The 16,030-nt window shown below is 37.4% G+C and overlaps 1 protein-coding gene across 2 annotated transcripts in view; it reads right to left on the reverse strand.

The window, feature by feature from the left end:
- The window catches only part of LOC118780998 (receptor-type tyrosine-protein phosphatase gamma-like), a 103,419-nt gene extending 98,032 nt beyond the window's left edge, over positions 1-5,387 (reverse strand). For both annotated transcript variants that reach the window (XM_036533826.1, XM_036533825.1), the window contains exon 1: positions 4,898-5,387. In XM_036533826.1, the coding sequence (XP_036389719.1) occupies positions 4,898-4,982 (85 nt within the window). In that variant the 5' untranslated portion in view covers positions 4,983-5,387. The remainder of the gene's footprint in view (positions 1-4,897) is intronic.
- Positions 5,388-16,030: the final 10,643 nt, after the last annotated feature.

Raw genomic sequence — 16,030 nt, forward strand, 5'->3', positions numbered from 1 at the left:
CAACACAATTATATTGCTGGGAAAAGTATTTATGTTTGGGTTGACATCAGTGGAGACTCTAAGAATTGAGAGATTCAAGAACTTTGTCAACTATTATTGTAGAACCGAGTGTCTTATGGCACATGAAACAGGAGCTTTAGCTTATGCCAAAAGATGGGAAAAGTTAAAGAGGCTGAAGGATGGAATTGGGGGGGGTGTTTGTTCCTTTTTTTTCCCCTCCACATGTACTTGTACATACATTTATTTTGCCCATTATATTGCCCATCCAGATACAGCTTGTCCTTTCCACCCTGTCTACAGGGAGGGTAAGGGGGAGGAAGGGCTGGGGGGGGCTAGAGGAGGGAGGAAGAGTGGGAGGTGGCTAGAGGGTTGAGTAATTTTGTCTGTTCTACCCTTTTGTAATACTCCTGTTTTGTCTTAGATGTTTCTTAATTTTTTTTTGTACTTTTGAATGTATTAAACACAACAAAGGCTCAAGGCTCACAGAATTGTTGCAGAAAAACAAAATCACCAGTACAGATTTAGGCAGGATACTCCAAAAGTAGATAACTGCCTAACAGACTTCAAACCAAACTTAAACTTTGAGGAAGCTACTCTTTAAACTGGCTGGCCTCCAACTTTATAGGTATTCACTTTTTCACTACAGAACACAGTTCTCCTTTCCTCTTAAGTACATACAGAGGGCTCTTTTTATGATGAGGTTAACTGGCCATTTGGCTACACATGGAAGTTATTTCCATCCCCTGGAGCAGGTACCTGACACAAGTGACCCTCATTTTCAAAGAAACTCAGATGCAAAAATAGTTGCATCAGTTGTGGTAGACACTCTAGTTCATAAGTGTAAAGTATTCTGAAAAGTATTCAGAAATACTTTTCTCTTATTAGATAATCATAACCTATGATCATATGTAATTTTTCTAAAGTAGTTTTTTTATTATTAATCTTACCCGCTGCCCTAATATAGCAACATTTTAATGCTTGTGCACTTATTCAGTTTTGTACCTTACTCAACAGCAAATGCATTGTGCTCAGCCAAGGTCTACTTTCACTCCACTACAGCATACGTCTCTGAAAGCCATCACATCTCTGTAAATACCAGCCACTACTTCTTTCATCTAAATTGTTGTCCTTCATTGGGCAGGTAATCAGCTATAGTAAGAATGGTCTTTAGATCTAAGAACAATACACCCTGCTCTTCCTTATGATTTACAAATAACAGCATCACAAGTTAAACCTTCAGTTCTTGTAACACATCTTTTAAGAAATTTCTGCCAGCACTAAACCACCAAATATTAGGTACTGCAAACCTGGCAAAAAAAAATATATCACTTGTAAGGTCAAAACAAACTGCATTTATATGAAGACATCCAGGAATTAGGGTCATTACATAAAGACAGACATACCACGGCTACAATATTCTCATGTGTTCATCACTTTGTTGTCCCTGAAAATCCACCCCTCCTTCAGCAACCTGAAAGAGGAATCCTGCTTTCCTCCATGTCTTCTTCACTGATCAACAGCATGAGCACTGCTAAATATGTTGAATTAAAAACTGTCCTCAATCAAGAAAAAGGCACCCAGAGACCCTGAGCCTCTAAAAGTACAAAAATTCACAGAGAACAAATCTTGAATAAACATAGAAAAAATAGCTATTACTGTGACCACTTAATTTGGGGAAACTGACTATTCAGTGCAGTTCTATGAACGTATCACAGTGAATGAATACATACAAAAACCAAAGCAAAATACAGCAGTGCAATTTATTTGGTTGTGTATCTGGCCATTAGTTTTCACTGAGCTTCTATAAACTTGAAGCTGTATCTGATATGAGTGCCAGCCATGGTCAATCACCCCTCATAAGAAACAGGATCTTCTTAAAGGGCTCCTTGCAAACATCATCCTTTTCAGCACCAAAGCACGCACACACACAGCAGGAAGGCCACGCAGTGTCTTTAGCGGTCATGAGGATGGTTCTGCATGTGTGCTTCAGTCTGATCCCTGAACCTCGGAGGATGCCATCCACCCACAAAAGGAGCTGTATGAGCACCCTTAGAGAGTTCAGCTGGAAGCCTTTGGTTTGTTTTTTTGTTCATCTTTGTATGTTCTAAAAGAGCCTTTTCAATTTAGAATTGTTGTTTTTCATTGAAAAAAAAAATTCAATAAAATGAAATGACTGAATAAACACCTTTATTCGTTTCCCCCTTGCCTCACATGCCTTTGTACCTGAGATACTGCCTTGCTCCAGTCCTTGGTACCTAGGTCCAAATTAGTATTGATCAAGTTTTCGTCTTTTTGTCATTAAATATCCAAATTTAAATCAATTATATATTTTGTGACGTAAGAATTGAATTATTTCAGCAAATATTCTCAAAAATATCATTTGCAGAACAAACTATCCACTTTCTTGTGTCAATAACATATGTAACTATTACTGATAACAGAGTTACAAGACATGAAGAAGCTACATAGAATGTCTTCAGCTGGAATTGTGTAATATAATACACAACAAGGAGCAACATTCATCGCTCTCTGATGTCTCATTCCTTTGGACATTTATCACTCGTTTAATGAAGCCCACAAGTGATTAAATTCAATCAGCAGGGGTAGCAGGTCTTCAGGTGACAAAATATCCCAGCACAGTACCTCTGAATTCATCCATTTTTGAACAGTTTTGAAGGGTGAAACATGAGAAATACTGAAATGCTTGAAAGGGAAGAAGAAAAAAATGAAAACAGAACCATCATCAAAAACTGAATATTATGAGCAGTGGTAACGGTCATCACAATGAGACGTTCAAAGCCTAGTGGTGCTGAATATAGAAGGCGTTCACAGGCAAAGTGGAAAAGCTTGGAAAGCTGTCCAAAATTAACAAACCTTTTCCTGAAAGGTTCCAATACTGCTCAAGAAGCTAACCCTAGTCTAGCTAGTTTTAGTGCAGCAGTGACTAGCCAAGCTTTGGAACATAAAGAGCAGAAGGATGGAAAGACGAAGGCCGACGACAAGGAGGGTATTGATCTGCAATGGGAAATTGGGGACATTGATGCAGATGATCTGGGATCTTCGAGATAAAAACAGCTGTCAAGAGCTATCCCAGCGATGTGTGCGATTCGCCCATTGACATGCTTAGGTACATCTACCGGGAAAATGTTTTGGATTTCAGTGATTCAACTAGGACACTGGTTATGTAATATATATTTTCAAGCCTACTGTAACAACAGGCGACACTGTTGCTGAGCATTTCTAATTGTGTGCGCTCATGTGTGAAAGACAAATACCCTACGTAAGCCTACGTGTGATATAGTACAAAGTGGTCAGAAACTGATTTGATGTGCTGTGTTGTTTGGCTTTAAGGCAAGCTTGGCACTATTGTCTTCTGTTACTGTATGTAAATGCGTAACACGCCACGCAATAGTTGGACTGTGTACCGACGTCAGTTAAAAAATGTTCCCCTCCCAGTGCAAATGTCAAACTCCGCCTATGCATAAATGTACTTACTGTACTGTGCAATATATCAAACAGAGAGTCCCTGGATCTGGGTGAAATCACCAAGGAATCGGGGCAAATGGGAGAAGTTTCTTCTCGGCTGCCACATATTCTCAGACTCACTACTTGTATCACTTATTTCTGGAACAAACTGAGTTACATTTAAATGAAGTTTAAGTGTGAGTTACTTAAAATATATCACACTAGCCTTGAAAAACATATTTAAGTTTACAGTTAAATATACAAACAATTAAATTTGACAGAGCTCTCCAAATTGTGTGGTTATACAGTTGCATCAACCCTTTAAGACAAGCTGATGGGTTCATTTTTTCTACATAATCAAGATGACCACAATTTATGACATAAAGACCTTATGACAAAACGATGAGCTCGTAATTCTGCCATGTCTTCGCCAAAGTAAATGCATGCACAGCATTCAACGCGTCACTCTCACACGATTTAGCTCTGTCTCCAGACGAGTTGTGTGCTTTTCTGCTGTCATAACACGCAGATTTGATGAATAGAGGAATTTGTCACTCAGTGTCAGCCAAAAACACAAGACTTCCTCCTTACCACGCTTTCATTAGTGTACATTCAGTCCCCACATAGATTAAAATGAAGCAGAATCTGACAGGAGATAAAGTCGCCTGTGCCAATGATTCCGTTCATGCACTATTGATAAAAATCACCACACGGAATTCTGCTTGGTGTAACACTGCGCCAAAACAGACAGCTATGTACAACAATTGGAGCAGGGGAAATATCCACAGCGTTTGCCTGTTTTCTAGTAAAGCGATGCGCTTCTCAATAATACATGTCTTGTGCAAACGATCTCGGTCGTAAAGGTTTATGAGGGCAATTAGGATGCGTCGGGCAGACAAGGGGAAATAAAACAGTTATCCCGCATACCATACAAAATATGCTTTTGTACAACATCCGTCATTCCGCTGATAACTAACCTTACAACAGTTCATTCAGGTACCACACCAGATAGTTTAAAACAAACCATTCTTTTAATTGCGCTTACCTAATTTTGTACATGGGACCACAGAATAACCTACACCGATCTGCTTTTAAATTTGCCATGTAACATAATCCCTCTAATCAGACAATTGAATTATAATTATGAAAACTGTAATTGACAGCCTTTGCCAAACTGAATTATAATCAAAACTGAGCATTTCAAAGAACACCTACCCAGCTGTGTAAGTATCGACAGCTGTTTAAATTGTGTCTGCATATTTTAGGTTGTTTTTTTTTTCTCGTGGGCTGAGTGATATTTGGTTACTATTAGTGTTCGACAGCTAATCATTTCAGTATTCATTTTGTTTAAATTACTGAAAAAAACATCATAGTAATGGCCTTCGAAATGTTTATACAATTTAGTAAAAATATAATACAAAAAATAACTTACCAGGATGACAGTCAGCCCAGAAGAACACGAAGGCTGATAAAATCAAAGACGAGATCCACCAAGACGATTCCAGCAGTCTCCGCATATTTCACTACTCATTAAAACGCAAATGCTGACAAAGAAGTGTTTAACACATAACCTAGGAGGGGGAAATCAGTCGAATACGTAGCTAAAATAGTTGTAGTGCTAGATGTAGCTGAATAAGTTGCTGCAAACCCCAGCCTCTGTTCTCTCGAAAAATAACGTGGGAAGTTAGATCGGCAGAGAAACACTTCTTGCCTCTTAGAACCGTCTGCAATCAAGCACCTTCATTTTCCTACAAAAACCTGACGGAGGCAATCATCAGACACTAATTTGTTGATTTATCGAGGGAGGGACAAGAGGACATAAAAGTGTAGCTAGCTAGTAGTACTCCATGGAACGGATAACTGCAGTGGCTCTTCAAAAAACCAATAGTTGAGAGCCCTTCTGTTAAACGTTCAATTCTTCTATTCAGTAAGTAGCTAACACATGAGCAATGGTTTGGTAGCGATTTAAGAGGGACGAGGGAGTAGGAGAGAGAGCCGGCGCTCACCCCTCCGGATCCTAGCGCCGAAGAATAAATGTTACATACAAAAATCTGTCTTGTATGTGTACCGTAAGATATGTTTGAACTTGCCGGCACAGCTGAAATATTTTTCAGATCAGTCATTTCGTTTGCTCTATTCTAGTTAGTAAGTCTGTGCTTCTAAATTTTGAAACAATTAACTGCGACGCACGCATCCTTGTATATCTGCTACAGAACTTACCGGATACATCCAGGGGAGGGTCCCGAAGACATTCATCCTAAAAGCGCATCGGAATTAACAGAATCTAGACTTTCCTCGTGAGCTCGTCTACACAACTTTTTTGCAACGTTTATCATATTTCGTAATTGATTCCCTCTTTGCTGGCAGATGTGCTGTTTAATAAAACTGCACTATTTTTTACTCTCATTCGTTCCATTTCATTGCACTTTCACAATTATTTTATGTGATACCGTGACATTTTTGACATTACTGAGGCAATAATTAATGATCTACCCCCACTGTCCCCTAAAGCTAAGCACAGTTGTGCTTGGTTAGTACTTGGACAGGAGACCATCTGGGGAAAAAAGAGGTTGCTGCTGGAAGGGGTGTTGGTGGGCCAGTGGGGGGCAATCTTACCTCTCGACCTAAGAGGAGGCCAGTTCCCCAATATAGTGATGGGGACACTGTGTTCTAGAAGGTTCCATCTTTCAGATGAGATGTTCGACTGAGGTCCTGATTCTCTGTGGTCATTAAGTTAAGATTTATTTGAGTAGATAGGACACACCACTTAAATGAACACTGCTATGATAAAAAGTTTGACCATTATGTGGGTGCTACTTCCGGCAAAGATATGTCTTCAGCCTAGTCATCTGACTATAGTGAAGTTGGCCAGCAAGCTACAAGAACAATATAATTAGTAAATAGCTCCTTAGTTGTGGGTTTGGCCCTTTCCTGTCTTTTCCATAAAAAAGTTGCTGTTTTCCCCTTTTCAGCACTTTGCTAGTTAGCCAGCTAGGGTATGTAGCTAATTTGCTACAAGCTTGTAAATCTCCATGAAATTATACTATGCCATCCAACTGCTTTTGCGGACACCAATGGGCTGTGGTTGAATCTATGTAACGGTGCAAGCAGAATGCAATCTTCCAATATAGCAAGATGCAAGTTATTGGCTATTTTTCACAATGCAAGTACCACAGTGCACCACAGCATGGCTCACACCAATCGGAGTATGTGGCACTTTGCCTCACAAGCCATTACAAAGCACCACGGTAGAGAGAAAAGGGAACCCTGCCAACAAACACACTCCTGCCTTGGTTATTACAGGCAATCACGAATTTATTGACACGCTGTTGGTGTACACTGCACTGAATTACAGATCTCTGCTGCTGCTCTGAGCTGGTTCCTCTCCTCCCGGGCCAGCTCTTACCAGCTGCCCTGACAAAGATATTTTATTACTCGAAACATTGTCTTTTGGTGTATGCATTTCGTATTTAGTTGAGTGCTCTCTACGCAGAATTGGACATAGTGCATATGCAGTGTTTGACGGTAATGTTCAAAGGCTTTTGATAAAATAATTTTGATGTTGGTCAATGTAAATGGTACTTGCCTCATCTAAAGTTGTTATTGTCAAGTGTCAAACAAAACCAAAACTTCAGAATTTCCAAGGGTTTTTAGACAGCTGTACAAATGTTAACACAGTGTGTGTATCTTCTTATTGGATTTGCATGTTATATTAAACAAAAATAAATAATCTGCTCAGCTGTCAGAGGAGGGAATTTTGGTATTTCTAAAAAAAAAAAAAAGTTATTTGATAGTGATGTTGCATTTAGAAATGTCACATTCATACATATTTATGACTTCTGTATAAACAGGTCGAAAAGGTATACAGGGTGTATGCTTTTGTGTTACAATGACCTTTACTTAAGCCTTAGATGATAGAACATAAGTCTAGTGGAGAGGTGGAATAAAAATTCTCAACTGAAACTGCTGAATATTTGACTGATGACTACAATGATTCTCAAATGAATGACATAATGGTTAAAATATTAAAATAACAATTACTTTGTTTGCAAGAACATATTGGGACTGAAAAACATTTGGATACATTTGAACAGGCCTTTCAGTTTCTGTATAAATAAAGCAATTAAATATACAATATTATCAATAATTTAATCGTTTTGCCAGATGTATTCACATCTAAGTAAGAGCATCTGTTGGATGTCAGAAATGTAAACATATTGTTGAATGTACCTCAGCTTGTACTTTGCTCCAGATAACGTCTTCTGCTAAGCGACAAAATGTAAATTTAATTGATAAGCCCTTTCCCTTGAAAGCTGCATGTATGTCACCAAAATATGGCACAAAAGCTCATATTGGAAAGTCCAAACAATTCATGCTATCAGAAGGGGCAGGGATGTTTATTACTGTATATCCAATAGGACACAATCTGGTGTTAATTATTCTGTAACAAATCACTGGCTGCAAGACTGACTTCATGTAACTCTGAAGCTAGAGAAAGTCCCTTACTGTGGTATGGCAATATAAATGACAATATTAATTTGTTGAGGTTTTGTTTGGTTGAATATTTTTGAACTTTGACTCAATGAAATACGTTACTTTTTTCTTCACAAACACACTTTGACAAATTCATTGCTTACTTTGCTAACATGCTTATGTTGGCGCACTGCAGTGGAAGTTCAGTACTAACCAAAATGAATAAAAATATAAAAACAAACACTCGCATTTAATTTTAAATGGGATTTCAGTACAAAGGTTTATTGATCTTTGGGTAAATCTGGCAGCTACCTGTACTGAGTCTTTTACAAATATCAACAAAAGCTGTAAACATTGCCCTAGAATTAAAGGAAGAATATGGCTCCTACACTATAGTTCTCATAGTATGGTCAGTGAACCACTGGTGGGCTGCAAGGTAACAGATTTAAAAAAGATATAAATTAAAATTACATATACAGTAAATATGAATTTTACTTTGAAAAGGTACACACTTTCTTTGAAATTGTTTTTGTCATAATTCATTTATCCTCAAACTCAGCAATGGCACCGCAACTGTTTCTCCTGAAGCCTACAAAATAGCTTACTCAGAAATGTAGTCTAGCCTACATTAGTAGCTTTATTGTGCCTGTAATATCAAAGAGCATTAACTTCAATATCATAATGAAAATTTATCAGTCATTGCTTTCAGTGAACAGTAGTAATAGCATCCAACGTCCTAGCTAAATATATGCCAAATTAAAAAAACTCCTCAGTGTAAATCATTTTCAAGGTTTCATTTAATAAATAAATGTAATGTAAATGAGTCAAACTACAGTATCAGAGAGAACTGGGAATGCTTTGATATAACTACAATATAATTGGTGTATATATATATATATATATATATATATATATATATATATATGTACACATTTCTATATGCTCTAATGATTGCACATTACTGAGCCACATGTGCTTAATCAGTTCACCAGGGATCTGAAGGGACTTCGACAAGCTGTCAAAGTAGAATATCTGGAAATCCTGACATTTTTTTCCCTGGGGCAATTACCGGCAGCTAAATTTTATTTATGTGCTGCTTCTTAAATCACAGCAGACAGAAAAAGTGAAGGAAATCTCTTCATCATTGGTAGAGTTTTTTCCTTTCTCATTTTTTGGTAACTGTGATTGTATGTATTGTAGGCAGACACTATGAGGAAAAAAGACCGCAGAAGCTTGCCATCTTTTACATCCCAAGGCACATTTAATTAAATATTATGACCCGATGATAGGTTTGCCACCACGGCAGAGTAAGGTGTGCAATAATTTGAACACAGTTCAACAGGGGATGTGGTTCCATTGGTGAATACACCTTTTATTTTGCAAAGAAACTTGAAAGGGATGAGGCTAGCTCCCTGTTGAGCCGAAGTGACAAATATCCCCTTCCCATTAGGCCCGGCAGCTAAGCTGCTTCCTGGCAGCACACAATCAGGGCAAGTTGAAAGAACAGACCAGGGAGGCAATCAGAACTGCCAATGGTCACTTTACACACAGGATACTGAACCCAACTCTCCACATCACACAGCCTTGCAAGTCTCTTTTATGTGCCCCTGACAAGTAGCTAACCAGTGCCAGGTGTGCTCAACAAAGGACAGTGCTAAAACTGAGAGGGCCTGGAGCCATCTCTGGGGTAGATACCACCTCTCAAGAACAGCTCCCCTTGCTGTGTCACAATTATTATCTGAAACAAATAAACAAGATGAAATGTTTGATGTATCATTTTCAGACAAAAGGAAATGGTTGAGGCACATATTCCCATGTAACTATACATGTAAGCAAATACACTGCTTTTCTGAAGTAGATGCCTTCCTTACATCACCATTCTCAGCAGCAGTTTGAAGGACAGTGCGTATTCATCTATGTATAAAGAGATGCAAAATAGATTCTTTTGGAGCATCTTTCGTATTATTTTTCTGAGCCAATGGTGGCTTTAACATTTGTGGAGCTGAGGAGGCTGTGTGTGCATACACGCATATATGCATGAAATAGACAGTCTTGGTACTGCTGCTGATTACCTTAAATACCTGTCAGCATAGGATATGTCATGCCCTGATAGTACTGTCAACAGCAGTGTATTTTCCATTTATCTGAAGCAGCAACAGTAAGATTTCAGATAACTCTTATGGCCCTATGGGCTCACTATTTTGTGAAAGTCAAGAGCCAGTTTTCTCTCATAGTAATAAAACACATACGGCCCTAAATACAACATTACCTCAAGGACCACATACTAAACACAAGTGTCTGCAGAACTTTTTGGTGCTGTAGGAATTTCAAATGTGGTTAATGCCCGGACTAAAAGCGTTAGGACACATGTAATTATTACTGTGGTTGTGGTGAGGGCTGGACATTGTGATGATCAGATTTCTATGTCCTCCTCTTCTTTGCTGTTTTCAGCATAGAAGAGGTACAATTTGACCAAATAAACCAACGTATTGTGAACTCCAACATATTGTGTGCTGTGGTATTTTTGTTTTTGGCTTTGGGCAAGGTGCAGTCCTCTCCTCTCCAGCCCATGTAATTGTGAGTTCTATTGTATACTCTGTCTGCAGACAGTGGCATTTTGGATAGGGCATTATGTGATATTTTCTCTCCTAGACTTAAAGGTAAATGTAATGTAAGAAAACAACATTTGTTTGCTTTTAAAATGTAAATTTGTGCTCATTTTAATTGCTTCTTGTGATTTCTGGAGCTTCTTTTCTTTTTTTAACAAGTATAAAAATGTATTAAATAACAAAAGTGATATATTTTTAAAGGAGCTTCATTTTCAGTTGATTTGCTAACTGGGGTGTATGTGTTAATTCATTTAAATGCATTGTATTTGCATTATTTAACTTATTTAAATTATTTGTTCCAAGATTGTGCTCACACATCAGAGGACATTTTTACAATTCACTTATCCAAAATTACTGTCATACAAAGAAACACAACTGTTTCACCTTCTCAGTTTCAAAGATTGATCAAAACAACTGTATGTTCAAATCCATACAAACCTACCCATAATCACATTTCATAATCCCTGAGAGGAAACGAACTGTCCTATGTGAGAAAGGAATATCAAAAATCTGCAGGAGTTTAACATTTAAATTTCCCCTCCCTATACACTTTTTGCATGAACAGATAACACCTATTGTACATTGAAAAGATAATTTGCAGCATCTATTGGACAGCCACAAAGGCAAACATGTGTTTAAAGAAATATTCAGATGCACTGATACATATGAATTTCTGTTTTGTCAGCTTTGTACAATTTTTGGAAATTAACTTTTTAAAAATATTATACATGTGGATATGAAGTATGTTATTCAATGGCAAGAAAAACATTTCTTCCTTTATGTACATCCAATCCAACTCTGACCTACTACTGCCAAGGATGTGGGTGCACAAACTACAATACCATACAAGCTAACAAATCAATATGTGCTGGAAAGCCATGTTCAAACACAAATAAAGCCAAAGCTGTAGTGCTAAAATTCTCATCTTTTTAGGCTTAAGTCTACTCCTTTTTAATTATGTGGCATTGCTTTTTTCAATTTTATCTATATAAAGGCAGTCCAAACTTCAACATTGCAATATGTTCCTGACAACCTTATCATTCACTGGACTGGCACATACTGAATCCTGTTTTCCCATAAACTCACTGTTATAAGCAGAGGTTATATTCCCACATGCTGACTAGCTAAAAATGCTTCACAAATATAAATATGTCTACATTTAAATACAATGCCAATTTTAAACATTATAGAATTTCATAAACTTTTGTGTGGATCCATTTGATTGAACCTATATTCATTATTGATATCAGTTATTGTTTCACATTAGCTTAGTTTCTTTGGTAAACACATCATGTTAGTTAATACTGCAGTTGTGGTTTATGGCTTTGAAACAAATGAGCAAAAAGATTGTCAATGTCAAAAATGATTTCATGCCTGCCCAGTTTCCCACATGTCTGCAACAGATGTTTTTGTTCCAGAGTGCAATTCTTTGAATACTGAATATTTAATTTGACCACTGCCTTTGCAAATTAACCACATGAGTATAAGTAGTTATGTAATGCACATGAGGAGCTACAAAGAAACCTGTTTAGATTCAGATGCTAATTGTCTATGTTTATTATTCCTAATATAATTCAAATGGGGATTAATAAAAACAGGAACAAGATTCTTCCACTGAGCTTAATTTACTGGCAGATAGTCATTTGCGCATCAGAGACCAGGGACGTACATTTAAATATGGCCTGCTGTTGACAACATTCTCAGCATTCCTAGTATAAATAAAATTCTGTGTGTTTTTATTATATTCTCCCCATTACACCTCATCAATGGGAAGGTTATCATTGGACATAACACACATAGCTGCTTTAAATGTTCACAATCTGACCCTCAAAAAAGGATATACCCTTGGAAAATGAAGGTATTAAAGAATGGCTGCTGTTTTTTTTTTCCCTCACTGAGCCTGGGGATTTTTATGGAATCAAATTACATTTTCCCAGCAGTTTATTTTTCTAAGCATTGATATTGCGAATACACCATTTTCCTCTCCCCAGGAGGGTTGCTTATCGAGAACTCCACTGATGTAAATTAGAAATGATTTCTGCTAAGATTAGCTGGTGTCATCCACTTTGAATTTCTTTGTTGTGACCTGCCACTTTTGATAAACCCTCACTTCCAACCCTAACACAACATGTTAAAATTGGACTTTTTTACCTGCCTAAATCTGGCAGTTGTCTAATAAAAGATTTTGTCATTAACATGATGCTTGGTTTTAGGGATTTTCTGGTGTATACCATGCAGAATTGAGCAGAAACCCAGGACTCACACACTGGAACAATATGCAAGAGAATGAATTCCAGCCAATGCCCCAAAACAGGATAATTAGAATAATGGACTGATTACATTAGTCCAAAAAGTCCCTTGTGATCAGGTCAATTGTCAATTGGATGTACTTGCAGTGACAGGAGTTTAGTTTTCATTTTGTGACACATCATTATATTCACATAGCAATATTCTTACCACTATTTTACATATAGTATTGTGGTATATTTTGGATTGGATTGGATAGTGTTCTAGTGACTGATGTATCATAGTATATATTTGGCTTCTGTTGCCTAGTCAGATCACACAAGTTAACTTGTGGTAAACTGGTGGTAAAAACTGTGAAGTCAGTCTCTACAACAAACAGCTCTTTTTCAAATGTGTGGGCTCTCAACTGTTGTTGCATATGGCAAGTTAGTTGACTGATGTAATCACTTTTGCTCAATCCAGACAGCCTAAAACTTCTCTAATGTCCAGTGTATGAACGTCCTCCTGCTTCTGTTCAAAGGACAGCATTGCCATCGTAAAATGAAAGCGCACAATGAAAATTCCTGCAGAACCTCACTGGCAAACTACATCTTCTCAGGTGATGTAAATATGTGAAATGATATAGATGATAAATGATATGCAGTTGGATGTAAATATGCCCGACTGTTGCAGGAAACGAAAATCCATCTTGACTGTTTTTCCATGTGCACATTGAAAGCAGTTCAGTGCATTACACAGTTATTGGTTTAATGAACATCTTCACCACCAGCAAACACCACCAGCAAATACTGGAATATGGTCAAAACATTTCAGAAGAATCAAAAGATTGGCTGTACCTGCTTTGCCTGTCAGAGTGGGACAGAGAGAGGGAGACTCTGAGCAGGGTGAACACAAATGCAGAGATGACTTGACACAGGAGATCAGGTTCAAAAATAAAGTTACCTTTACCGAAGACTTGCAAAATACAAACAGGCTTGGGAAAGTGTATGCATGCATGCATGCATGCACACACACACAAGGGTATAAACAATAACTAATCAACACAAATGAAACACATTTAACCAAATGAGACATAGGGAACATAGGCAGTTATGTGGCCATCTGGTGGCCAACCCGAGAAGAGGCAGCTGCATTCCTGATGACATCCCTCTCTAATAAGTAGCATCCAACTGGGTACGTCAGCAAATATGTAATGACAGTAAATACTATTCATTTGTGATGAAGAAGCAGGATTTTTAATTATTCAGTTAAAAGGAAGTATGATGATATGACTGGACTGAGAATTTAGCCATTACCAGTATAAGATTACAACACTCTTGTGATTATGTCATAAGAACCAGTCAGCATATCCTGTGGCACAGTGTCCCTATTGCACCAGACTGATAGATTCTACTTCTTACAGAATATAGAATGTCCCTTACCAGTTCACCAGCGCTTCCAACAGCAACTGGTGGACCTGAGAAACCCCCTATACAAGCACTAGCCATGTGCACCCCTGCTTACCCTCAGATATCAGGTGCAAGACATTTACAGGGTGGTATAGCTGGAAAAACATTCATTCAAATAATACAATAACTCAGAATCTATCTCCTTAGTAAAAAAAAAAAAAAAAAAAAAAAAAGTTAAAAAAAGAACAAAAATAGTTAGCCAGCTTGCTACAGGAAATATTAGTCTCAATGATAAATAAGACAATAAATGACTTTGATAACTTAGCTTGCTCTGTAAGCTTCTGTGCTCAGTAAAAAAATAAAACAGCCTGGGCTTACATGGGATTCTTGAACATTTAGTAAAATAATCATTTATCAAATTAATGATGATAAATGGTTTCTCAAGCAAGGTTAACCTTGACCAAATGTAAACAAGTGATTTTATGGTGCAAAATACATGTGTTGATATATTGCATTTAAAGTGGAAAAATGTTCCATTGACAAATATTGTACAGTAAAATAGCGATATGCTAATTGCAGCAGTGAGCTGAAATACAGCCTTTGGCTATTGACTAATATCCCCGTTAAAGATAAACTTACATGTACCCTGTATTTTCTTAAGTCTAATTGTTTTAAAAATGTATGGTAGTTTTTTTTTATTTTATTCTGTGAAAAGAGAAACATTTCACTAACATTCATATTCTCTGAAATGTCACAATGAAACCCTGAAGCTATGTTCTGTGCAAGCCAAGAAGGGAAAAAAAAGTAATGGCATTCTAAAAAAAACTATAAACTCCCCCATCATAAACTAAATTTGAACATAATAATTGGGTGCTGCACTTTCAGCTTGTGTAATTTAGTGCAACAAAGAGCAGTTTGATTCAGCTGGCTAAGTAAATGGCAGCGCTGAAACAACTAAACAGCATCATGCTGTAGTCTGCATAAAGGTATTTGTGACTGCAATTTCAGAGGACCCAAAAAGGGAAAGCTGAACTTCATGGTCATTTCATGTTGCCACGTCTCTGCAATGTCACTGGGTTCCTAATAAATTATGTGGAAAGGCTGATATAATATTGTAGTAAATTAGGCAGATACCCACGAAGAGAAAATACCCATGCATTGATGTTTCACAACAATGCCCATTTAAAAAAGCTGTGAAGCAAAGCCATTACTCCATTCCTAGTGATTATAATGGATTTCCTTCACATATTCCTCCTACATATTGTACGGTCCCATACAATGTCCCATACAATGTGTGTGTGAAAAGTGCATGTGCATGTGTGTGTGTGTGTGTGTATTTTTTTTTTGGGGGGGGGGGGGGGGGCATTGGTGACGATGCATGGTGGGAAGTCAGGAGATGAGTTGTTGAGGAGAGTGATGGCCTTAGGGAAAAAACTGTTCCGGTGTCTGGTGGTTCTGGAAGTCCTCCATTATTCTTGTTAATCTAATTTCAAAACTGTGGTAATTACTAAAACAGCAGTTTCATTATATCAGTCTTTATGTAAATACACAAGGAGTTCATTACTTTAATGCTTTGTTCAAACAGTTCATGTGGTATCTTTAATGCAGTATAATTACAAACCTTTGTTTTTTTCCAAAGGAAGTGGAAATGGATATTAGTCACCCCACTTCTGCAGTGAATAAAAACAACACCAAAAAATAAATGACATTAAATTTTCTTAATCCTTGTGATACTGAATGACTTTGAAGATGTAATACTATAGTACTATATGCTAATGAGGATACTAAATGATGTGCATGGAAGGTAATTTCATTTCTCCTGGGTAAATATGATTTTTTTTCACATGC

Source organism: Megalops cyprinoides, chromosome 7 (assembly GCF_013368585.1).
Source record: "Megalops cyprinoides isolate fMegCyp1 chromosome 7, fMegCyp1.pri, whole genome shotgun sequence".
Taxonomy (NCBI): Eukaryota; Metazoa; Chordata; class Actinopteri; order Elopiformes; family Megalopidae; genus Megalops; species Megalops cyprinoides.